Genomic DNA, 27,894 nt, shown 5'->3' with positions numbered 1-27,894 from the left:
TTAAAGGGACAGTTCACCCATTTACATTTACATTTACATTTAGTCATTTAGCAGACGCTTTTATCCAAAGCGACTTACAGATGAGAGAAACAATGGAAGCAATTGGAACAACATAAGGACAACAAAAAGCCTCCAAACCTGTATACATTTCTTTGTTCCGCTGAACACAATGGAAGATATTTGAAAGAATGTTAGCGATTTTCAGATCATCATTGACTATTATGGTAGGAAAAATGACAATGGTAGTCAAAAGTGCCCCAGAACCCATTGCTTTCCTAAATTCTTCAAAATATCTTCTTTTGTGTTCTATAGAACCAAAGATTATAAAGAAAATTCTACTATGGTAGTCAATGATGTCCCAGAACTGAAAATTGCTAACATTCTTCTAAACATCTTTCTTTGTGTTCAACAGAACAAAGAAATGTATACAGATTTGCAACAACTTGAGGGTGAATAAATGATGACAGAATTTTCATCTTCCGGTGAACTATCCCTTCAAAGAGAGTTTCATCACGATTGCTGTTCACCAGATAAAAGGGCACCAAAAATCGAAAAACAAAGACATCAATAAGTATGACTTAAGACTACAATTTAGTAATGTTGTACTTAACACTACCTAATAGATGATCAGTCTTAGCACCAGTACATCGACTTGACACCCGATCGATTAATTTCTCATAACACTGTCTTTACAAATAACAAATACCACTTTAAAAATCAATTAAAAGTGTAGTAACACAAAATGGACTCGATAGATCACCGCTTGTGACATGTGGGAAGCCTCAACGGTCAGGACGAGGGTCACGAGTCAGAAAAACATGTCAGGATTAACGGTGGACGTCCGTTATGAAATCACACAAGCCACCGACAGAAACCTGTGGGTCGCAACCCAAAACCTTTACAGAGCCAGAGAGGATTACGCTAGACGACCTACTGTAAATCCCCCCAGTGAGGTGGCAGCTGGGGAGTAAGTGGAGGTCTGCGTGTAACTCCCATCAACTCCTCTTGTGTTTCCCAGCATCCAGACGCCCGCCCTCCCAGGGTCTGCTTGAGCTCCCATAGGACCAATTATTACAGCAAGTACTCCACTGAATCACTCTATCAATTAGGGGGCGGTGAGTACATCATCACATATATTACTGCCGAGGCAGGCCTGGTTGTGGGGGTTAAGAGAGCAGGGGAGAGGAAGATGGATGGTCGGACAATGGAGAGATATGCTGGAGCTAGTCGGTGTAATCAGGGCCCTGCGGACGTGTGAACGCGGCGGTGGCTGGCACCTCCTCGCACGCACACATTCAGAGCAAGAAACAGGGTTAAATCAATATTTTCAATCTCCCAGGTTCAATTCCACATCGGAACATAAAGGGAAACCTGTTAGCAGTCACCAATACGTGTAAATGAAAAGCCAGACTTCACAATCCTGATGGGCCCGTTCTATATGTTCCCATCTCCTGCAACATAGCTCTCTGTCAACTCTGAGCTCAAGTGATGTTTCAAGTGAACTGTGCCCCTGTGCCAATTCAGATTCTAGTACCATCGATCAGAATATACAAACATTAGGCTTTCTGATAGGTAGTCTAGCTGTGTTATTTAAAGGCATATAAGAGGGTGAAGTGTGTAATACTTTTCAGATGTTAAAACATCGCTGCAGAGAGAGCTGTAAGTGAACAAGTCATAAGTATAAACTCTACGGCAAAAACAAAACATCCCATAAAGCCTGACACAGATGGGACCACCTATTTGCCTGACAACTGCAAAAAAACACATAAATAAAAACAGTGATGTTAGTGGTAAAGAAAATACACACTTCACCTTGAAGCATTTAACAACGCAACCTAAAACAGTCAATTCCAAATTAATTCACCCTTTTCACTTTCAATACACTCTCCTAGTCATATTGTTTTCCATGAGTGCACCTTGTTCTGAATATAATGCTATTTTATTAACCTTTTGTAAAAATGTATGTAACAATGTTCTGTGAAACTGCGCTGTAATCATGATTTAAGGGAATATTATTTTGGGAATTGCACACCATACTACACCTCAACTCGCTATTTCTGTAGTATTGTGCATAACAGATGACCCACTACTACATAATTTGCATAACTATGCATAATTTGTGCTTTAATTTAAATAAACAGTACACTGTAAAAATTGTGATCAGTAAGTTAGGGTAACATATATTTTTCATTACATTAAAGGAACAGTTCACCTAAAAATAGAAATTCTCTCTTTATTTACTTACCCTCGAGTTGTTCAAAATCTGTATCAATTTCTTTGTTTTGATGAACAACACAGAGAAAGATATTTGGAAGAATGTTTGTGACCAAACAGTTCTTGGCCACCATTGACTACCATAGTAGGAAAATCGCTTTATACATTTCTTTATGCTGTTGAACACAAAAGAAGATATTTTGAAGAATGTCAGAAAGCAAACAGTTCTGGGGCACTTCTGACTACCATTGTCATTTTTCCTACTATGGTAGTCAATGGTGGCAAAGAACTGTTTGATTACAAGCATTCTTGCAAATATCTTTCTCTGTCTTGTTCATCAGAACAAAGACATTTATACAGATTTTGAACAACTCGAGGGCACGTAAATAAAGACAGAATTTTTTGGGGGGTGAACTATCCCTTTAACTCAATTTTTGATAAGTTACAGCAACTGTTACTACTCCAAATTTAAAACAGTACATTGAAATGACTTGCAAAGCCAAATGAATTAAACATGAAACATTAAGACATTCAAGGTTTTTGTGTATTATTGTTCACTGTAAAATATGCAAACCAGTATAGCCTTACTATGTAAACCAATAAATGGAGGTGCTGCAGCTTTAAATGAAGCCATTTCCTGTTTTGCTCAAACAAAAGCAGCCAATTGAAGAGGTGAAATATGAGACCAGCATCTGCTCAACAGCGAAGAAGAGAGCTTGCATGATGATGACTACACACATCTCTATACAGTCATGCCAAAAAAGGCAGTCAAATCTGTTGAACAGGCAGAATCACTCTTTATAAGACATAACGGGTTGTCTGCTTACTTCAAAAACTGATGTTACTCTAGTAACTAATGTTTAGTGGTGGTATTTTGTCTGCTTTTATTTGTATTTTTTCCATTTGTAAGTCTTCACATCACTTTGAAAACATAAACTGCCTGTTTTCATCAATGCTAAAGATGAAATTGCTTAAAGATGACCTCAAAATTGTACAAGCCCCCACGGTCTCAAACTTAAAGACAAGCTCTCTGTGCAATCTGAGAAGCTGTCAATAGTATCATGTCACACAGTGGTCAACAAACATCAACGTTAAATGCCCTGGGCATTTCGCTTTCAGACTTGGCCAGTCAAGCATGAGATGAACTAGACAACCTAAAACACTTTGGGTTGTACTTCTTTTCACCTGGCAGGAAAGGAGAATGTCCGACCAGTGTGGACATGCAGCTTTAGACTCCAGGGTCATTTAAACAACTCAAAAGGTCAACGCAGGGGCACGTTCTAGCCATGAATCCTACAGCTGTAAAGAAATCCAAAACCTCAGCTTGACTTAATACAAATGCTGTGTCGAAATGATCATGTCGGTTCTCTGACAGGTCCATATGTCTTTGCAACATCTCAGTAACTGGGTCCAATTGAACACAAAAATTCCTATTCAATTGTTAGCACAAACCATCAGGTTCTGACAAGCCCCTAACAAGGACGTTAACAATGAGCTTTGTTAAGTGTGACAGAAGCAATAGGGCTCAAGATAAAATCTATGTCAATCACGCTATCTAACAAAGCATATTTAATACGTAAATAAAATATATGCAAATGAGTTGCTCACACATTTAAAACTTGATATTAAATTATTTATAAATATTTGTTTATATTAAAAATTCATGACTGGTTTTGGTCATAAATACTCTACTGAAAACTAACAGATATTTCTTTTTCTGGTACACATTTTTGTAATCACAAAATGAGTACAGCCTCCCCTCAATCTTCATGTCAAGATGGAGGGACGGCCGTTATAATCATTTTAGTGCACACAATGAATGAAAATTCAATCTGCTTTGTTAGAAAGCACTTCAAATATTTCAGCAAAATGAAGACATCCTGCAAGGCGCAGAGAGAAAGACTGCCTGTACTGTGTTTTCAGGTCTGTATTATCCATAAAAAACCTGTGCAGCTGCTTCCTTCAAGTCATGCCTTGCATGGCATTCAGCTGATTTTAGTGAAATACGAATAAAGAAGTAAAAGCAATTAAAATTACTTTTGGTTTATAAGGACACGAACTGTTTCTAGATCTGCGTGACGGCAAGAAAAAAAACCAATGCAATATTTCCCCTTCATTTTGAAAGCGCAAAATATATTCGTTTTGTAATCGGAAATGTGTTTCATGCAGGTGTAAAATCATTGCGACGTGTCAAAGCCACAATTGCACGCAAACAAAAGCGAGGGATTATACTGGAGGTGTGTGTACGACTAAAGTTCTACAGACTCCATTCTGAGCGCACGCAAGAAGCAGAGACCTGAGCGGATCCCAGAATTCCTCATTATCCTCACAGCGGGTAGCTAGGGTGCGCCGTCGGTGTGAGCGTGAAGCGGGCCGCCGCCGAGGCAGGTCTGGGAAGAGCGCTCTGACAGCCCCACGGGGGAGGCCAGGCTCGCTCATTAGGCCTAAATGATCCACGGCAGCCCTGCAAACCAAGTGCCACTTAGTGCCCGTCGGAGACGCCAGTTCGGCCCTGATGAGATGACTGAGCACACTGCTATCTGTAATAACATGGCAAACAAAAAAGGCCTCACAATAGCGTTGGTAACTCTGGCAAACGGGTCCAGCCAATCTTAGGGTGACAGAGCTATCGGTTTAAATTTCTTTCATCCTTTGGTCATCGTTGAAATGACACAATATGATAAACGTTTGCTGCTTTCAAAGCACTATGGGAACAAATGTTACGTCAGAAGGCTTACAGAAGCAGGACGGATTGCCACTAAAGCACCTTCTGAAACAGATGGTCGCTTCACACGTAATAATTACAGCAGCATTGTTTATTCTCACGATCCTGTGATATTTGCACTGATGTATGCTAATAATCTGAGGTAGGACACTAATAAATGTCACAGAAACTGAATTACAGATTTGGAACAACTTGAGGGTGAGTAAATGATAACAGAATCTTTGTTTTTGGGTGTACTGCCCCTTTAAGGTCACACTAAAATCACCAGCCCTAAAACTGTTGCCGACTTTTTTAAACCAGATCGTGACTACCTGCATCAAGTTAGATTTTTCTAGGTCAGCACATAAACTGATCAAGTGGCATCAAGAGGAGAAATATCCTAAAATCTTTCGCCTGCTTGAACACGAATACCAAATAAGTGTGAAATAAAAGTCTGCAAGTTTCTGTATACTCTACACACAAACACGTGTCTGCGTTACGGACGGCAGAGTGCTCTTCGGCGTTATTCATACCAAATTGACTTAAGGCTCTGCTGCGTGCACAATAACGCCCATTAAATGCAATTTCTTGGAACTCAATGTCCTATTGTGCCATATTTTACATCTGGTCATGTGTTCATTTGTATACTCCAGAGGGTATGCAATCACGCAGGGCGTGCTGAATAGAGGCTCGCGAAGCAGGTGAATTATGTAAGTGCTGCATCTTCGCTTCTTTCTGCTGAAGGGGACCGCCACTTTCTTCCAACCCTTTTCATGCGACTCGCATCACAAAGCAGCTGTTGTGATGTTTTTCACCGCGGTCACAATTAACCTCCGAGGCTGGGCAGGGAGCCAGCCCCGGCGCAACTCAGGGCGCTAGAGAACCCATCAGGTAAACAGTATGATAAGCTTTGCTGCAAAAATTAGACATTGTTTTGAAGTGAGAGGCAGTTGCTATAGTGACTGTTGCTAATTAACTGCATTCAGCCAGGGGAACAAAGGGCTTAAGGGTGCTCAGGACGCCGTCTCTCGCAGAGAGCTATGCGCGGTGAATGTGTGCGATCCCGCGGGTCTCTATGTACCAAAATACCTGCGCCTCTCCTTCCTTTTCGTAGGAGACGCGCGGTCGTCATTTTATCAAGGCTAAAGGCGGCTGGACACCAATTAGAGAAATGTGAGAGTCCTGACGCTATCAGGTTGTCCGCTGTCCTAAAACAAAAATAATCATTGAATCCCCGGCCAATCAGGGTGATTCATCAGCATGAAGGACCACTCATGTGGGATCTCATCAGATCCTGCGACATTCTGGAGAACGGCCTGCAAGCTAGTGCGTTTCATTAAAGCACCATGGGAACCATTGCGGATACATAACTGTCAGAACGTTCTTAGGTCACTGGTACTAGACTGGCAGGGAAGATTTATACAAAATTTAGGCCACACATAGAGCAACGTCCATATAATTTTGTGAATTTTGTCCAGCTAGTGGCAGAGAAACTACACCCTTCAATTTTAAGGTTACTATTAAGTTTACTTTTATTTTATAAAATATTCGTTTTTATTTTAGCCTTTACTATTTTATTGATCGAAATGTTAACGCCATAGTAAGGAAAATCATACATTCAGTTAAAAAAGAAAATGACATAAGATATTTTATATTTAGACGATAACATTTCAAAATACCTTCTACTGCTCAAGTAAAAACACTACAATACTTGTCAGCAAAGAGAAAACAGCATGACAAAACACATTACCACATTTCACTACATCTATTTTGTCTATACTGCACACAAATGACAAGCACAATAACCCAAGAGTCAAAAAAACGCTATAGAAAATCGGCCCATTAACCAAACTCCATTCACAAAAAATGCCAATCAAACCCGTTTCTCTAATTTGCCCTGGAACCCCACTGACAGAGGCAGCCTCTTGTTTTGACAGTTGTAACGGCCCTTGTTAATGGTTGAGCGAGCCAGCAGGTCACAGTTCACGGTGCAGCAGATTTGGCACTAGGACCCAGTGACAGCTGCAGAACCGAAAGGGGATGCTACGCAACAGCTCCACGCTCGGATAGAGGACAGCCGCCGTCTGCCGTCTTCAGCTCGCTTGAGTCTTCAGCCCGCCAAACTTCGTTTCAACTGTGAAAGGCCAAATGCGGCCTTTCAGAGGTCTACATGAACACAGTGTTTACATTGCCAAAACATTAGCAAGCACATCACACATATACACACAATTAAGTGTTTTGTACATGAAGGCATCGAAGTGAAAGTTCACCCAAAAATGAAAATTCTGTCATCATTTATTCACCCTCTTGTCATTTCAAACCTGTATAACTTTCTTCTGCAGGACACGAAAGAAGATATTTTAAAGAAAGTTGGTAACCGGACAGCGGCGGCACCCGTCAATGGGTGCCGTCACGGTCAAGTTACCAACATTCTTCAAAATATCTTCATTTCTGTTCTGCAGAAGAGAGAAAGTCAAAATGGTTTGAAATGACAAGGTGAATAATGGATGACAGAATTTTCACTTTAACATCATACTGAAAAGGATTTAATACCACCATGTGTTTGCGTTACTTTAAAATAAATAAATAAAATGACATTTTAATTTAGCTAGCTGCTCTTTTGTTTGAATTCTGCCTGCAGTCATTCACTGTCCTCACGACACAACATGTCATCCCCACAGCACAACAATATGTCTTCTATTTGATCTGTCTTTGCTTTCAAATACTCCCATTCTGTAATAGATTAAGAACACAATCAAAAATCTCAAAACAATCTTGAGGCCTCTACCGTATATGAGGTATGAGTGAAACAATCTGTTTCTATAAGCTTTATAAGTCTACACGTTGCTAGCAGTGATTTTTGAGCAAATCTCAAACTAGTCTACATTATGTGATCTTCTGCTTGCGATTTGTATGACATCTGTATCAATGCGATCTATGACGGCGTGCTGTTTTTCTGTTGTCTCTTCCTGTGGTCTCCTGGACTGTGAAACAATACTCCCGAGGCTACGATGGACAACGTTGTTGAGTAAACATGAAACCGGACACCAGGAACAGCTGGTTAAATTGACCTCTGGTCAATCCACAAATCACACAACCCACTGCACACAAAACCCAAGTTCTCTGCTCAAAATCACTTGAAAATCAGGTGATGTAGCCGGTGTCTAAAAGGGTCTTTTGTTCTCATGCAACTTCCTGTGCATAAGAAAAGTACAAAAAACTCTTTAATTGTGCATGGCTCCTATTTCTTAAATAGTGTTCTTGTCTTGTTTTGCATTATCCTATAACTTCTTTAAAGCAATACCAATTCACTTGAGATTTACCAATTTAAAAGCAAAACAAACTGAGATTTTTAGATATTATCACAGTCTTATTGGGTTCCGTTTTTAAAACTCAGCCCAAAAAAACACTAAAAATAATCCCGCTAGTGAATTTTGCCTTTGGAGTGAAACTATCTATTTTTTACGCTTTAATCCTTAAGAGAGAGAGAATGAAAGTGAATCCGAGAGCAGCAGAGGGCGTGCTGGGCATCAGCGTGACCCTAAACGCTTTCTGTAGTGGCAGCTGAGAGGCATCGCTGCCACTCCTAAACTTTACATTTCATTGGCCGGAGGCGTCACATGACAGCTGCAAACGCATGGCCCCAGGGTGTTCTGCTTTCACTTGACACTGACAAGCTCCGAGAGACTCCAGCGCTGCAGAAAGAAAATATTCCCTTTTCCATGACATCACCCAGCCAGGAATGGAGGAGGGGGGGTGGCACAGCTGGTGACAGCCGTGGTACCATCTGCTCCTGACTAATAGTTCAGACTGCTTTACTTACACTCCTACTACTCAGAAAACCGCCGAATGAATGGGAAGCAGCCTGCTGCAGAGGCCCGCAAAAGCCGAGACCCCTGATTGACAATTACTCTTGTAAGCTCCGCCCCGTCACTTCAGCCTGATTCCTCTGAGCCCTGAATTTCACTTCTCACCTCCAGAGTTCACCTCTGGGACTGATTCAAACACAGAGTGCTGAAGAACATACAGCTTTGTGTCATGTGGCACACTTATGGTGTACTTGAACCAGGTGCCATGCAACACGTTTCCTACAACACATCTTCCACATCATTTCACTGTCCACGGCGAAACACGAAATGGCAGTTGCGACCCATTGTATTTCTGTAATGTGACCTACTGCCAACTGAAACAGGATATTTGTTTACAACTTGCCATTTCGCAAAGGCTTTTATCCAAAGTTGCTTATAAAAAATCTTTGATTTAATCCATAAGGAATTGACTGCATCGTATAAAGTAGAGGGGCTGAGAAATAAGGGCCCACAAATACATTTTCTATGCTTTGGAATAACGTTCACCAAATTAATCACTTACAGTATTAGACAAGGGATATATGCTGAAAATCTCCCAAAAACAAAATATATGATTTTTCACTATTTTACTCTGATCGAGCCTCTAAAAATAGAGCCAATCTGCAAAAAATAGAAACAAAGCAAGCAAAGATTGTAGCTGGTTAAGCGTAAACCTGACTATAACAAGAGGGGAGACATTCAAAAGGGCGATTTATGGTTCTGTGTCAGTCCAAACGCTTGGGTTTTTATTTATACTTGTGCGTTGTTGTCCGTGCCAACGTGCAATTACACATGCCGACCGCTAGTAGGCAGTGTCCACGGGCATGTTGCTGGCAGTATCCAGGCCAATTCCAAAGAAGATGTGGCTTGTTGCGTACGCTCTTGGATAAGCATTTAGCAGTGATAGCCAATTAAATATAGAACAAATAATTTATTTAGATAATTTGCTCGGAAATGCTTATGAGTAAAACGTGACGCTATCGCATAGTTTTTTGACTTGAGAGAGGGCTTTAAGCAGACCAATCACAGTGCTTGTGGTCCGCGTCGAGTTGACGTGTTGTTACATTTTTGGAGAGGTGCGCATCAGTTTGTCATGGGGGCCAGTTCATGAAAAGCATCCCAAATAAGGGGCCGGAGAGATATGGCTTGCAACATGAGGGATGACACATCAACAATAAGAAATCTATTTATTTTTCGCAAATTCTTTTTTTAATTTTATTTCTGTGTTTTCTGTCCTTTACTATACAATAGTAATATATTTGCCCACATGAAAAAATACTTCAGTACACATTTGTGCTTTTGGCAGACGCTTTTATCCAAAGCGACTTACATTGCATAGTATTATACATTTGTTTCTGACTATATGCAATCCCCTGGGATCGAACCCATGATCTTGGCATTGCTAGTGCCATGCTCTAACCACTGAGCCACAGGAAAGCTATAAAGTATAGCATACTACAGTATTCACTTATAAACTATATTAAAAAAACCTGCAGTAGATACGTTGAACCATACAGGGAAATAGAAAAATAGAAAAAAAATATATATTTTTAACTCTACTTAAATGTAAGTAATAAGTTTTATAATAAGTTCTAATTTTGTATAATTTTACTAGCACGTTTACTTTAGTTTACTTCTGTATAATGGTTGAATTATAAAACAATCAAGAGGGATGGTGTGTTAAAATGTGGGTGTTATAACGTAACCTGACTTTTATTTTGACGGGTCACCGCAAAGGGGTTTGACAGTTGCTTTTCTCACATGAAACAGTGATACAGTTCATGTGCGCGTTCTCTGAAAGCTCCACGACCACAAGCAAAACAATTGCAGATTACATATTTAAACAGCATCTGAATATTTCTAAAGTTGTTCATGCACTGTTTGAATTTTGTTAGCTGTTTGGTGCTACTTTCTGGTTAAGAAATAATACATTTGCCAGATTCTTTGCCATTCCGCGTTATACAGCAAAATCTGTTTTATGCCTGGATTCCACGTTTCAACAACAACATCGGTGCATTGTAAGACGCCCAAGCAGGCTTTTGTACATTCAAACATGTTAATTTGTTGTATTTTGAAACTGAATAACAAAAAAAGGGAAATTCAGTGAAACAACATTAACCTACACAGGCGCTGTTCTCTGATGCACTATTCTCCACCCTTACCTCTGTACTTTTGAAATGGTGGTCCTATTCGTGCTGTCAAAAAGGCAGAAATGAAACTAATAAAAGTTCTCATCCGTGATTATCCTGTTCACCGCGTCTCACAGGAGAGGCTGCTTGCAAGTCACGTCACTCGCCTAACGTCACGTGACTCCTGCTCCATGCTGCTGCAGCTCGTGCTGAATGGAACAGACGTGCGTCACTTCATAACTGTAGGGTCCGTTCCCGACTGAACTATATTTATTCTAGAGATTCTTTTTCACACTATGCTACTTGAAGGGCCGGAACAAATTACATCGAGGGCCGGGTTCGGCCCGCGGGCCGCCAATTGAATAGCCCGGGCGTAGGGTATGCTGCTCTGCGTAGGCCTGACGCAGAACCATAAATCACCATTAAGTGCTACGAATAAATACACTGTTAAAAATTTGAGCCAAACTCAAAATTTTCTAGTGACATTTTTAATTGGTTTAGGTTTCAGAAATGTATCACTTGTGGCAAGTCTATTCAGGCATTTGGGAAATTTACAAAACTTTAAAAGAGCCAACTTAAAAATGTACATGCAGTCAACAGAAAATATTTATTTGAAAAGGACAGAATTTTTTTACATTTCCAATAGATCTACAATTTGCAGAACATTTTGCATGTTTTTCTCAGCAACAAACTAGGTTTCCTATGAAATGTATTGTCTCAAATAAATATTCGCCTCACCATACATCTTGCCCTCATCTGACAGGATAATTTTGCGGCGTCCACAGGGCGGGTAGATGGCCAGCGCCTCCTGGAAGCTCTGCTCTATGTCCGGGCTCCAAACCCCCTCTGCGTCATTGTCAATCGGCTTCTCTGCAGAGTCGCTCATCCTCTCAATGTCCTCGGCAGAACTTTCACTGCCACTCCAACTGCTGGGATCAATGATGGCGGTTGAGACCTCCAAGCCGAAGCCTGGAGCAAACTACGGTGAATCCTAAAACAGACAATAAACAAAGAACAGTGGTTACTCTCTACAGCACAGAAATCTGCCCGCAAGGAGGTTTCAGGTGTCGCTGGATGTGTTATAAAGAATGAAATGCAATTTAAAGGTGTGCTATTTCCTCACTACAAGGACCAAACAGAAATGCAAGAATAATGATCGTTTCCAAACAGTTTTCCAAAACACTACCAGCATGCATTTTAAAGGCTCCCACCTACTGCTGATGAGTAGCCCCGCCATTAAATTTACAGCCACAAAAGTGAACTTACAAGTACTTGTGGGTAATACAAAACAAAAACAAAAATCCCTTTTTTCACTTTAACATTTTTGCGAAAAGCAGATCTGATTTTAGAGGGAAACAGACCCAAGTACGTTGTAGGAATCCCAAAATAAAAATGTTCTCTCTCAAAGTGTCATGATTCTGCCTCATCTTGTCATGTCTTTCTTGGTCTTTTGGCAGGATCATGGCAGACCCTCATGTTTTATGTGGAGAGAGGCATGTTATTGTTGGTTCAGACATAGCATGCGCTCTCTCCGGTCTGGTCTTCGGCCCCGCCCCTCTCGTTTCCTTGTTTAGCTTTCCTTCAGTGTTTCATCCCCGACACCTGTCCATTGTTAATTATCCTTTGTTAGTCTTCCTATTTAATGCCCTTGTGCTTGCTGTTTTGTGCTGGTTTGTTTGCTCGTGTCCTGTGTATGACGTTTCGTCAGCTCTTACACTGTGATTACCCGGTCAAGTCTTTGTAAGTGTATAGTTAGTTCATGTCAAAGTGTTTTAGTTTTAGTCCAGTTTCAGCTAGCCTATGTTCTATCGAGTTTTAGTTATAATTTCTCCTGTTTTTGTCGTTTGCCCCCTCGTGGGTTTTGTTTTGTGTTTTATTGTTTAATAAATTCCTGTGTCCATCCTACTGCCTGCACTTGGGTTCTGGCGTCCCCCTACCCCTTCCCTAACACAAAGACCCCTTGAATAAGCTTCATTTTTCACTAAGGAGAGTTTTGACTGAGTTAATTTTAAAGACATGAGAAATTGTTGTAACTGAAATCCAATTGCTTGAGGAAATAACGTCTGTGACTAGAGGGTATAACTTTAAACATTTCCCAAAACCACCTGGCATCTGCATAAAATTGCATAAAAACCGTAAAATTGCAGACCTATTCCTCTGTAAAAATGCCAACAATTTAAACTCCGCTGCTTGGTCTCAAATTGCACTTCTTTGCAAGCATCCAGGGCAATGCTGGCATCATATTCACACCAAATGAAATGAATAATAAAAGCCCATGAAAAATAATGAAACCCAACTTTTGCCCTAAGCGAATTTGTCGTTTCATTCAAATGTCTCTGAGAGCTCTTTATTTGCCTGGCATTTTCGTAATGTAAATAACCGAAGCGCCATCCAAAAGTGAAATCTAATAAGAAAATCACAGTGGAAGAAGAAACATGAACTGCCGTCATGAGCAAGCAGATAAACACTTTTTATCAAAAGCAATGTACAATCCACATATTACAGGGACAGTTCCCATATATAAACCTGAGAGTTGTTTTGTTGTAGTCTGTTTAGTTATTGCTTTGCAAATTACGTAGCAAAAAATTAACAAAAACATAATTTGCATGCATGTTCTATTCTTAACTCAATTTCAAACTAAAGATGCAAACATGCAAAAACTCGGAGGACTTGCGAGCATTCCTGAAGTGTTCCCCAATACTTTGGGTAGCACCCTGATCCCCCCCACCCTCCTGACAACTTCCTCTCTCCCTGCCTGCTCTCATTCAGGCAAACAGCGCAAACTGTTGTGATGTGGGACTAGCAGCATATGTTTCTTCTAGAATGTCAGCTCGCGAGGGGGGATGGGAGCGGGCTGTTGGAAAAAGGGGGGAAACGCTCTGGGCGAGCGGAGGGAGCTTTTACTGAATTCCATTTTTGTGTGTCAAATGCTGACGCTGCAGAACAGCCTCACAGACTGATGAGAGGAAAAAAAGCCTCCCCTTTTCTGACCACTAAATGGTTTGGGCCTTCTTTCTGCCCTGATCTTTTCTAACTGAATAATGAACAACATCGGTAATGACTTCCAGAACTACAGCAAACATGTACAGTTCCTCATCCTTCCCACTATCGGATATACAGTACATGATGTTCAAAGACAGACATTTTAAGGGTAAAGTTTAGGAGCTAAGTACAATCCTTTTATTGTCGGCTGCCATATGGAAACTGAGAGGGTCTCTTAAAAAACCTACCATTGGTGCCAAAGTGGACCTACTTGATAGCAAATGTTTGGCCATGTCTGTTGGACTTCCCTACACAGTGACATTTTGGCACATTTTCTTTGAGTTTATTGACTAGTTCACCCAAAAATTACAATTCTGACATTAATTTACTAACCCTCATATCATTCTTAATATGCATTACTTCTTCAAAACTCTGATTTTTATTGTATATTGTTAAGACGTTTTTTCCCACATCATGAATAAGAACTGAGACCACTGACATCACAACATCTCAGTTTGTGCTTTATGGATGAAAGGAAAGCCCTACATAAATAACGGAACTGTCCCTTTAAGACCTAGACAACACCTGTGGCAGAGGGTGTGGTTTTGAAGCAGATTTGAAAATCTCAGGTAGATTCCCCCTAAAGGTAGATTCAAATGATTTGCAGAGCCAAAGAGACCAAAAATCTTTTGGTTTGCTTAATGCCGATTCACATGAATTTGGTCCTAAAGACTATACAAAAAGAATTAACGATTCCTGAGTCATCGAATATTAAAAACAGTAAGACAACGCAAACAAATACAGTAATTCACTTTTTTCAAAGTGTACATCCATGAAAAATGTTCCTGCAATTACTGCCTTCAACTTTGTTTACTTATTTTAATGGAAGCTCAGCTGCCACAGACTACAATTTCCAGTTCACATTACAATTCTACAAAAATATCAGCCAAAACAGCAGATGATCAAAGTAGATTAATTCCTGTCAATTAAAATGGGCTGAAAACGTGAATTAAAGGGACAGTTCCCTCAAAAACACAAATCCTGTCATCATTATCTTTGACATCATATCTTTCTCTGTGTTCAACTAAACAAAGAAATGTAAACAGATTTTAAGAACTAGATAGAGAGTAATTCATGACAGAATTGTTATTTTTGGGTGAACTATCCCTTTAAAAGTTAGAAACTTGATCAGTTAGGAAAACTCTAAATAATAGTAAATAAAAATTAGACCTTTAGAAAATTGCAATGAAGAGATTTGCAAAAAAACAAACTTGTATGTGAATTACAAACCCTATTAAACCACACCAGAAGCACAATGCATTTAAAATGACATATTTTCATACTATTTAAATACTATTTAATCCTTTCTAGAAAAACATGCTAAAACAATTAAAGCTTAATTTGCAAAACTGGGCCATGGCAACATTTAACCACTTCTACAGAATTGTTTCATCAAACAAGATGAATCTACTCTAAATTTACATTTCCACTTACATTAATTGGAAAAAAATTCTGCCTTTGATGGTAATGGAAAGAGGAGTTTCTGAATCTAGGTAGGCAGTTGTAACTCTTGCGTCATCAGAACAGGGTGTTTAACGCACAACCATTTCCGTTTAAAAAACGTTTTGCAATGTCTTGTCGGTGCTGAACGCAGCCCTGGTTACCTGGTTACTCAGCCATGTAGCCCACGTCTATGTCTACAATCTAATACGTCGGGTCAGTTGGTTCATCCTTCCCTCCACTACACTAAGGCAGCTGAGAAGGCCACTATTTGTGTTCTTTTTGAAGAATTTTCGGAGCCTGATGAAATCGGTATAAATACGTGTTTAATACTGCAAAATATGCTTGATGCTACAGTCACTGCCCTTGCCGTCCAGTATAAAGCACATAATTACCATTGTGTATGAAATTTGGTATATAAATGAACTTGCCTTGCAATGAAGCTAAAAACTCTTAGGACAAACATGTCTTCTAATCTTCAATTGTTGCGTATACCGAGCAGCCACTGCACATTTGTAAACGATTTTACTTTGACCCATTGTGTGAGCTGCCTCTTTAATACCGTGTGGTTTATATACATGTTGCTGCTGATTTGGCTGACATTTTGACACATTTTTTTGACACAACCCACCAAAGAAGAGAAAACGTATCTCAATCCCCGTTCCACACCGTTTCCAGGAAACATGTCGTTCAACCCGGAAACAGTAGCAAAACGTTGCGCACCAGTTTGTGCTTGAACATGCCCCCGGAACCAGACCAAGGATTGAAGCATGTGCAAAGGTTTGCCTTTACACCAGGGGTCGGCAACCTAAACGGGTGCCACTATTGGCACGCTGAAACGAAATCAGTGGCACGACAGGCACATGAAGTTAAATGTTATATTAATTCCAAAATTAATATTATTTGTTTAGTTTACAAAAACATTTACGCCCATTTCGGGTTCCTACGACAAACTACAGATTAATCCTTATAATCAAGTTATAGTTGTCACGTGAGGCATTAGCGTTCATGGAGTTGGTGCACAGCCAGGTGCTGGTCGAGGAAATAGTGCCGCACAATCTTTTAAAGAGTTAGGTCTGTATGCACTCAATGTTGTATGCCATTTACCAACCTTACTTTGAAACTAAACACAAGAAGATCACTGAGAAAAGAGGCGCGATGCGGCACCACAAAATCTGCCTGTATAGATGTTTTAAACACGCAGACCAAGAGCTTGGCAAAGCATCCCGACCGGTTCAAGAATTTAAAGAAAAACAGGTATGTGCTTGATAATATTACAGTATTAGCCTTCAAATATACTGTAAAAAGGGTCGCACACGAGACGCAATGCACAGCGTCGCATCCCGTTTAGAAGTTCACAGGTATCGTACACCGGACCAGTACATTCTTTATGCGCGAGCTTAAGTTCAAAGTCTATACGCCTGATGCAAGTTGGACCAATTTTAACTTATTTATTTTCACGTTCATTTTTATTAAACAATATGTGGTGTTTAAATGTCATTTTATCAATAGGCTCTATTTCACGTTGGTAAATCTGTTATTGTTGTTCTGTGTCTGTTATTAATGTGGTAGAATTGAGTAACAAATAAGGTTTTTTGGTAACACTTTACATTAAGGTGCTATTTATTAACAGTTAGTTAATGCATTATCTAAAATGAACTAACAATGAACAATACTAATACAGTATTTTTTAAATTTTAGTTCATGATAATTTCAGCATTTACTAATATATTATTAAAATCAAACGTTGTCACTGTTAAGTAAGGGATAATGTACAGGCAGCCGGTTATCGCAGAAATAAGCCTTGACCGTGTGATCAGTCTTCTATCACACTGAAGGGGCTTATTTCACGATAACAGCCGGCTGCTTGTACATTATCCCGCTTATTACACGGCTACTTGGCACATGAGAAAAAAACTGGACATCAAATTTGAATTTGAAATATTTTATTAGCTAATTTTTACTGATTGCTGACCTTCCGTGAGGAAAGGATCATTTACGTTCGGTTTTAAGGTAAGAAACGACAATTTGGTTTAATCATTTGTAAATATAATGTCATATATGTTATTAAAAGACATGTTTGTATTTAATTTGGCAAAAAAAAACTGTCAAAATGATTTGCTGCATCCGGGTAACCGTCAGTTGTAAGTTTTGAGAGGTTGTTATCTGGGAATTACGTACCTGCAAATGTCGCAACTGGCCAATCAGAATCAAGCATTCCAACGAGTCGTGTAATAACATTAGTTAATGCATAATGAACTAACATGAGAAACTGCATTGACATGAACTGACATTAACAAGGATTAATAAATGCTGAAAAATGATTCATCGTTATTTATTGTTAGCTAATGTTAACTAATTGCACCTTATTGTAAAGTGTTACCAGCTTTTTGTTAATCCGCTGTTTTTTTCCATTATTCCCAAACAGATAAATATATATCTTGCCGTCTCTATGATGAAGTTTATTTGTACAAAAAAGATGATTTTGACAAATTACATGTATTTATGTGTGTGACGCTCTGTGGCGCATGCGGCAGGGTTTTGAGCAGAGTCCAGAGCTGTAGCGGAGCGCCACCACCAGACACCACATGACATGGTGTGTGTACAGTCACAGAAAACAATACGGTTTTATTTGTTAACAAAAATACTTCCACAACATTGACTCATCTTAGTTATGATAATACAACTGTTATCAAACAAATCTGTAAAAAAATGTCTTTGACCTCCATTTCTTATAAAAGTATAAGCCCTATTACAATGCATTATGCTTTTTCCTCAAAAATAGAATTGTTCTTTAGAAATTATTCTTATGTTACGGTTAGCAGTTTACATATACTTGATAATTATAGGGCTGTCACCGACGATAAATATCACGTGATTTATGCGCAGCTTTTGAGTGAAGTACGGGAAAATGCTACTGCATCCAAAAGCCAGAGGGCGCTCTCGTGCGGAAACTCCAAATACGCACTGCAGAAGAAGACCATTACATGTTCTAGAATCTAGGAAATGCCTATGGACATCTTTTTATCACTGTTACTCACCCCTCATCAGGCATTTTTATGATAATAAAGTATATTTATAATGATCATGTTTGACGGGTGTTGCTTTTTCAAATGCACATTATAAACGACTCAAACTCGCACTGCTTTTAGATCGAGCAGCATTTCCTACTGATCCCAGAGACGTGCTTCACGGACAAGCTACGCATAAAAAAAATATCGACACATTGCATATCGCAGCCAGCTCGATTACAACAGGATTTAGTGGTATCGCGATAAATTATCGTGCAGCCTTGTACGGCACAGTAATTACCAAGAAAAAATTTAAACGGCACGCCAAGGTTGCCAAACCCTGCTTTACACATAAAAATACAGATCCATGAAATTACCGGGCTGAAATGTTCAAGACAAACAAGCAACAGTCCTGTTGCAGATCAAGTGTGAAATGAGCACGAATTAACACAAACAAGTAAAAGCAAAATCAATAGCCTTAAAACAGCATAATCACGCTACATGGCTGGAGTCCCTTGATGATCGTTCAGCTTTCGATACATCACAGTAACTGATTTACCTCTGCCACTATTTCATGCAACATTTCTCATGGGAAGGCCCAGATCAATGAGGCCTGAAAGATAATGATAATTTCCGCCTAGTTCGAGAGCTCTGCGTTATTGGATTACTTCAACATGCACAATGAATGGGAGTATGATTAAAGCAAGATTTTATCTTTTAGCCTTGTCACCTTTGATTGATAATGAAGCCGTCATTCATCAGAACCATGCAAGAAAATCCTTCACACCTTGCAACAATCAAAAAAACACACAAAATGTGCTTACAATTTTTCATGAGTAAAAAACATTTGTGAGCACAGCTCGAATAGATTCTATTTTGTATCAGGTCATCTTATTCTAAGAGCTCTTAGAAATATTTCACACCAAACTGTCAGCTCTAGCACATCGTGTCTAAATAGAAACAAACCGAAGACGTGCATTTGCTGAGATCACGTTTTTACTTCTAGAATGAGTGAAGACAAACCATACGTCTAATCACTTAGGGGAACTACAGCTGTGGAAAAAAAGAGACCTTTCCAAGACCATTTTCAGTTTTTTATTTTTTTAGGTATGCGTTTAGGTAAAATTATAATTTTGTTTCATTCTATGAATACTAACAATATTTCTCCCAAATTTCAAATAAAATTATTTTCTATTTGCATTTATTTGCAGAAAATGAAAACTGGAGAAACAGGTCAAAATAACAGAAAATATGCTCTGTATTTTTTCAGACCTTAAATACTGCAAAGAAAACAAGTTCATATTCACTTGTAAGCAATACAACATAATATTTGCTCATGTATTTAGGAAAAGTTCATTAATTTTTTTATGATAACCTCGATTTTTATCATCATGTCGATTATGCCTTGTCATGCTGTCAGTCAGAATAACTTAATATCAGGTTTGATTCTGTTAAAATTCAGACATTGGACTCAGGGGCGTAGCCAGAACTATTTTTTTAGAGGTGGCCAGGTAAGACCCAGTGATTTTATTAGGGTGACCAAAAAATTATACTGTAGTTTACACCAATTCTTCATTACACATAGTTTGCTGGTCCAAAACATACACGAAGAACAAAAAGTAAACAATTTATTTGCAATGCTTTCATGTGCTAACATTATTTTTAAATAATTTGCTAGCTATCATTTGCAGTAAGTTAGCATTTTTTATAGAAAATAAACATTGCAGTACCCCAACTTAAACTTTCGCGAAAATATAATTAATGAATGAAATCCAGTTAAACAAGACTGATTTCATTACCCCGGCTGCACCAGCAGTGCGTAAGTTACAACTTAGCCTACTGTAGTTTTGACTTAAACGGGCACTAAGTTACAACTTACGCACTACAAAATATTATGCACCATTCAACTTAGTTGAAGCGTAATGTTACGTATAAACTAAATATCTACGGAAGCCTCCTATCAGGAATAACTGTAGGAATAAAATGGCATACTCTCTGAGCTAACGGAATAAGCTCTTGTTTCACTCGACATTCTTCAATGATTTACACACATGATAATGCTGACATTTACAGTCACTTTCCTTTTAAAATAGAGAACATTATGTGATGACATTTAATTTTTAAAACTGCTCTAACACGAACCGTCCTAGCACGCCTCCGTGTGTGTATATCTGCCTGTGTTGTGCACGTCAAAATGAAATAATCTTCTTTTTATTTAATTGGCGGTTGGCAAAAAAATGAAATCACCCATATTGCATGTCATTTATTATTGCATTAAGTAGGCTGTATTGTTTTAAACCGCATTTGTTTATTAATCTACTTTTAAATATGTTATTCATGAAAGGTAGTATTCTATATACCGTTTTTACCGTTATTAGTGTGAGGTAAAATAAGTTTAAATCCAGAATGTTTTGAAATTCACAACATTTCAACACATTTTTTTCTCACAAATTTAAAGGCTGCTATTGGACTGTTGAAGGTAAACGTCATACTATGCGACTACGCATTACTTTACGGAGAGCTTACGAACTAGCTACGTTCTGCCTTAAGACCAAATGGTGCGACCGAATAACATACATATTTAGTTACAAACTAGCTAGTAGTAGTTACTAAGCCTCTAGTGTGGACTTTACATTCACGTTTAAGAAAGAACTTACGAATGGCTGGTGCAACCCTACCCTGATCCTTCTGCTCGCGATGAACTTCCATGGTACGCAGACAGTAAACTGTCACGAAGCGAAGAGGTTAGCAGCTGTTCAGCTAATAGCGATCAGACTGTTTGCGTCAGTGCGTCAGCGTATGACATCATATTAACGCGCGAGTAATGTTCTCGCGTTACTTTCAGTGCATACGCTAAATGATCTGCGCAGCACTCCGTAAACTCCGACACGCATCTTAAAACTGCTTCGCACAACAGAGGTGGCCAGATAGGTGGCCATCCATCATTCAGGGGTAGCCGTGGCCACCCATGGCCACCATGTAGCTATGCCCCTGATTGGACTGGAATGGCCACGATACATTTTGAAATGCTGATTCAATGAAAATTTGGAATGGTCTCTTAATTTTTCCGCAGCTGTAGAGAAAAAATATTTTTTGCAAAAAATGGAATTTTTTTTGAAACCTCAAATAATCCAGCAATCTAAGTTTTAGTAGGGTGTAATTAAACCTAAGTTTAGTTAGCTAAAATGGTTAATTCACAGTACACATGGCCTCATATGGCTTTATTTTAAAACCGGCTAAAAAGTAGCTCATTCAATCAGAATTCAGAATCAAGAGCCTATTTCATCATTCCTATTGTATTTGATGAAACAAATAGCTATAGACCACTACTAGAAAACATAAAACGATCCAACGCTGTTGCAAAAGAACTTTCCGTTTCGTTTTTTTAACGATCAGTGTTTCCCATTCATTGACGAGACTATGGCGGCCCGCCATAATCTATTTTGCTCCGCCACAGTCTTAAAACGAGCCAAACTTTTTTTCCTATAACAATATAAATATTTCTAACGTTGAATTCTGCACCGTTGTTTCGTTGTTGTGACATTGTTCACAGATAGACGAAATGCGCCACCCTCTCTGTTGCTTCAGTGCAATGAGCGCAGCACACACACAAACACATACTGTACGTACTGTATGAACGCACGCTCGCTACAGTTTCAGCTTTTGTGGTTGAAACGCAGACACGTGAACTGGCCAGGATTTGAGACATCACCAAGCCATAGGCCTACTGAATACAACATCGTTTGAAGTAAGTAAAATCTAACTAATGTTTCAGTATTCACTGCAGTTATCCACCAGTAATACAAACATGATTTAATCAGTGTACGACAGAGCAAACAGATAGCATTACCTCATGGCATTAGCATCATTATGTTCAGCTTCCATATTATTTCCATCTAAAATAGCAGTCTGCATATAGGGACATTTGACAAACAACGGAGCTGTACGCATCACGCGCATCCATGACATTTATAATGATGATCTTTCGGCGCTATATCTTCTAATATCCTTATTTAGCACCAAAAGCACTTTGTTTAACCCTTTCCACATTGCTCAGATCGTGCTTCAAGCTAGAGCCCTGCACGGGCCTCAAGTTTAAGCCCTGGCCTGAGATGCTCAGGCCCTAGCCCGGCCCATGTCCGACAGCTTATCAGAGTCCGACTGAAGCCCGTCGTGTTTTTTGTACATCTGCATTACACAGGCTGTTACACCAATTAAAATAGTTCAGTTTTGTTTTTAATGGCAAATTTTTCAAATTTCCTTTGGTTTAGAAAAATGTTTGGAGTATTTTTGTATGTGGCTCACATGCAGAACGCATAGTTTGATTGCCAACTGCGCTGGAGCTCGAATTTGAATTAATGATGTGAATGACACTGTTTAAACTGTTAAAATAGTTTAGAATAAATAAATAGTTAAAATTGTATTAAAATAGTTTCATTTTGTTTTTAATGGTAAATTATATTACATTTTGTTTCGTTTCTTACAAACCAATTTTATACAAACATTTAAACAAAATACAACCAACAGATGGTTATATAATGGAATAAAAAATGTTAAATGAGTATCTTTAAGATTGAGTTATTAATCTAAGATTTAAAAATAAAATAAGTAAAAATTAAACCGCAAGTGTTTCTGGACCAGTGTTTACATCTGGCGAAGTGGTATAACTTCCCTCCAAACTCTTCTGAATGCTAATCACTGCAAAGATTAAAGAATGGCAAAGAGATACTGCTTATGGTGCCACAGCCAGTACACACACAAAAAGCCTTGACAAATGCACTTTGGCAACAATGATGTAGCTGGCAGCCTCTCTATCTTGATTCATTAAAAATTACACTATAATGGAGAAACAAGTGCTTCTCGGTATTCGAACAATGTGAGCACCTGCACCCTACATGAACAGCACACTTACGCATAATAACCCTAAAGTAATTTCACTGCTGCTTCCAAGACGTACAAAAGTATATGACAAAACAGATTTTCAAGCAACTTTTAACATTTTCCTTAAAAGTTCAACTCATGTTCTGTTGAAAGGTTGCTGCATTTTGTATTCACCATCCTAAAGTAGACAAGTTTTTGTTGATGTATTCTTAGTTTAAAGAATAAAAAGATACTCTTATTGCAAATGATGACTGCCAAGTAAACTGCAATTCCCTGTGAAGCCATATGTCCTGTCTGAATGTGTAAGTGGTTCCACTATTCACGCTTTACCTCTATCTCTCTCTGTGTGTGTGCGTGCGAGAGAGAGAGAGAGAGAGAGAGAGAGAGAGAGAGAGAGAGAGAGAGAGAGAGGTGCTGATAATACTCCAGCAGATCTGAGCCAGGATGTGCCCAAACATGCCTCTCTCACAACTCAATGCCATTAAAGGCTCTCTCTCCCTCAAGCAACTCCACAACTCAGGAGAGAGAGAGAGAGAGAGAGAGAGAGAGAGAGAGAGAGAGAGAGAGAGAGAGAGAGAGAGAGAGAGGAGAGAGAGAGAGAGAGAGAGAGAGAGAGAGAGAGAGAGAGAGAGAGAGAGAGAGAGAGAGAGAGAGAGAGAGAGAGAGAGAGAGAGAGAGAGAGACTTTGGTTGTCAAGTTCAGTTTCCCAATTTCTGCACAACTAGCGTCAACATCGCGATCGTAAGGATCTTTACAGTTAAGAGCTTTACAACAAACTTAATGACACAGAAGAGAAGCATATTAGCGCTAACATGACAGAGAGGCTGTTTTCCCTTTATTTCCCTTTATTGTTTTGTCATATACTTTATGTTTGCTATAATATGCTAGGCTATCATTTACAGTATGTTGAACTGTTAAATAGTAATATTTTAATAACCTTAATATACCTGGAGCGTGCACCTAGCACTAGGAAAATACAAGTATCGGATCAGGCCTCAGATCGGCAGACACTCCAAATAAAATTACTCGGATCGGATCGGGGGCACAAAAAGTGTGATCGGGACATCTTTAGTTAGTAGGAATCCGAATTAAGGTCTTCCAAAATGTGGTGTTAATAAGGTTGCTCTTTTGTGATCATTTACATTTCAATAGCATATTTTTGTTTTGCAGTGTCGCCTCTAAATTACCGCTCTTACATACACTACAGCCATTAGAGACATATTAATATGCTGAATACAGAAAAGACTCATTTACATGTGCATTCACTTGCCATTATTATATACAATTTTTGTGGATAATTATCATATTCAAAGGATTCTTGTGAAGTCCTACAGGACCATGCACACTTTATTTACCTTTTCTGTGAAATGGATTTAAATAGTTTAAAATGCATTAAATGGAATTGAGCGTAGCAGGAAGCATTATAAAATTAGCCAAAATATTTGATAAATCGAGATCCAGAACTACACTCTGGTTTGTTAATATGTAGTTCATAATCATAGGATAAGATTTGTACGCAAAAGCACGACCCCATGCCAATCCTCAAAATACAGTTTCAGACCAAAACTTTTCTTTTATTTACTTTTAATACTTTTTTATTTAATTTTACCATCCCACATTATTTTTCCAAGTTGAAATCTAAGGCAACAGCCCAGAACATCCAGAAGTGCGAGATAAGTCTCTCACTAACTTTACTGAGATCGCCTTTCTCCATCTTCGCCACATCTTGGCCACAAGTCAGTCAAAGCCAAAGTCTAGTGTGCTACAGCCTGTTAGAAGACTAATTATAACAGCTTCTTAGAGAGCGGAATGTCACCTGTGGAAACAGTTACAGCCCTAACAAATAATTGCATGTTCCTATCTGCTTGTCTCCAGCACCATGGAAATGGTCTTATTAGTGAGATAAAGGAGGAAGCAGGCAACAAGTGAAAGGCGAGGTGAGAGCGGCCCTTGGCTGTGACATGGCATGATGGGGGACGACACTTATTGACGGATTACATAAACCACTCGGGTTCTTGCAAAGCAGGAATTCGACTCCCAAAATGAAGAGATCCAATTTGAGCCATCACGCAGGGCCGGGGTAATGAAACAGAAGATGAGAGGTCTGAAACGTATTTTTCTGTGTGGCTTTTTTTGTGCCGTTATCTCTGAATGCGCAGTAATGATTCCGTGAACGACTTCCACTGACCCCGTAATGACCCGTAGCATTTGAAGCCTCGAATCGAAAGCCATAATTACCCCATAATTGCTAATACCGCGTACTGCGTATTATTTTCTCCGGTTAATTATTTCAGTAATGTCTAAAGTATTTCAAAGTATGCTTGTTTGGAACAAGCAGCATCAAATTATGCATATTCATGGCGACGGGACATAAGCGAATAACCGTGCGGTGTGCTCGTCATCCTAACACATTCATTATGGCTGGAATGTACGAAATGACTTTAATACAATGCATGAACCTTGAAAGATAATTTAACAAATTTTTAAGTCCGAATTAAAACGGCACCATTCGAATTTCATTAACATGATTTGCATGATTACATTTTCATAGTTTTTTAATGTTTTATCAAAATGGCATGTGTGCCAAACTCTTTGCATATAACCTTTGTGGTATTTTACAGTTCTCTTTTTTTCCATCTACAAAAGCATTTTTGAAATTAAACAGGTGTATAAAGGTCATTAGAAATGCCTTTCAAACTCTTCACAAGTTCATGAACGCCACAAGAATTTCTGGTAGCGCAGAACGAGAAATCAATAGATCTGTTTTGTACTGGACATTTCTCCAGGTTTCATGAATAAATCTAAAGTCCCAGTGCGCTGATGAATCAATGATCGAGTCTCTCACAACTGATCTCCACAAACACACAGCAATGGTTCAGTGGAGAGGACAGAGTTCTTCTGCTGGCAAGACCCAAGCGTCTATTTCATGCCTCTTTAAACTGGCGACGTTGGAAATCCTCTGATAGCATCCAACTCAAATCTGAGGCCTGAAGCCCACCGCCTGGTGCTGCATGTACAGGCCACTTTGGGATCAATTTCTGCTGGCCAGAATGCTGGATTGATTTACAGGGCCTGTCAAAACAACTTTGTCCACCTGCCTCCAATGCGCCACAATCAGGTGCAATGTTTGGCCGGTCACACTCATGGTACATGAAGTGGAAGAAGCCCCACTTTTAGCCCCGAGGCTTAAAGGCATAATTCATCCAAAAATGAAAATTCTGTCATTATTTACTTTTCCTTCATGTCATCCTAAACATGTGGGACTTTATTTTCTCTGTCAAACACAAAAGGCTGATAATTCCTTTTTCCAAACAATAAACGGTGAAGCAAAATTATACAGCTCTAAAAATGAATTTAAAAAAATTAAACAGAAAAATGAATAAAATTAAGCATTACGGCAGAAAGGATTCATATTGCAAACAACTTAAATTGATCTTTTTCTCACACAAAACTACAGTATTATGTACATGAGTCATATTGATGACTTGAATACTGAGCCCTTGTTCATCGTTTACTTTCATTGAATGAAATAAAAATTAACATACTGTCTGCGTTAATCACAAATAAAGGCAGAAAGCACCTCAAATATAAAGAAAGACGTTATACAGGTTGTGAAAGACTTAATGACAGAAGTTTCATTCCTTGAAATAATGCAACTTTAACCAGAAACAGGTACACCGATACCATATGTTAGATTAAAAATAAACTAAGAATTCAATCATACTTTGATATCGTTGGCCTTATCTATGCTTCTTTAGAATGCATATGTTGACCTTATTAAAAAAACTATCCATCAAAATACACAACAAATTCCACCATGCCGTCACGCTGAAGAAATACTGCATATAAAAAAAACACACAATAAAAGTTGCAAATAAAGCAAGCTTATTGTAAGAGAGTTTTCCCAGCCGGTGCTGCGGACACGGGCCGAGCGACACGCGGCGAGGCATGAGGAATGAGATGGCAGCGATGAGCGGCGAGGCCATCTGCATTTCACAAGTCCCAGCATGTCAAAGACAGCGTCTGTTTGGAGTGCACCTCCATCTGTCATAAATCACTTCTTCTCACCAGAGCTCTAATGGCGGAAAGGTCACATGGAATCTTCTGACATGCTGTTTGTTTGTCATCCATCGGCAGAGGGATGCGCCTGGGTTTATTGGTGCCTCATGAACAGAGGCGACCAGATGAGACCCGTCCACTAGACCCTGCGCTACATGTTAGTAAAACCCCGGCAGGTCAGGTCTAGCAACGCTATTTGTTTATTGTCGTTAAAAGAGAGAGCTCGGCGTTGGGAGGTTATAGAACGATCACAGCCTACTGTGTCCTTACAGCTCTAAAAAACGGATTAAATGAGAACCTCACTTACACCTGAAAGCATAGGTATTTATTGTATAATTTAAATGTATGGTGGGGTGCAAAAGTTTGACACCAGTAGTTAAAATTGCTCTATTTCATATTATTACAACCTATATTAGCACCAAAACTATTTAAAGGGATAATTCACCCAAAAATGAATATTCTGTCATAATTTACTCACCCTCTTGTCATTTCGAACCTGCATGACTTTCTATCTTTCGCAGAAAACAAATGAAGATATTTTGAAGAACAGCACCGAACAGCGCAGG

General features: G+C 39.1%; 1 protein-coding gene across 5 annotated transcripts in view; it reads right to left on the bottom strand.

Moving 5' to 3' along the window:
• The window catches only part of tead1b (TEA domain family member 1b), a 63,511-nt gene that overhangs the window by 27,721 nt on the left and 7,896 nt on the right, over positions 1 to 27,894 (bottom strand). For all 5 annotated transcript variants that reach the window (XM_057333986.1, XM_057333994.1, XM_057334010.1 and 2 more), the window contains exon 3: positions 11,634 to 11,886. In XM_057333986.1, coding sequence (XP_057189969.1) covers positions 11,634 to 11,781 — 148 coding nt within the window. In that variant the 5' untranslated portion in view covers positions 11,782 to 11,886. The remainder of the gene's footprint in view (positions 1 to 11,633; positions 11,887 to 27,894) is intronic.

Source organism: Triplophysa rosa, linkage group LG1 (genome assembly GCF_024868665.1).
Source record: "Triplophysa rosa linkage group LG1, Trosa_1v2, whole genome shotgun sequence".
NCBI lineage: Eukaryota > Metazoa > Chordata > Actinopteri > Cypriniformes > Nemacheilidae > Triplophysa > Triplophysa rosa.
Note: the sequence above shows the minus strand (reverse complement) of the source record. Positions and strands in the feature narration are given on the sequence as shown.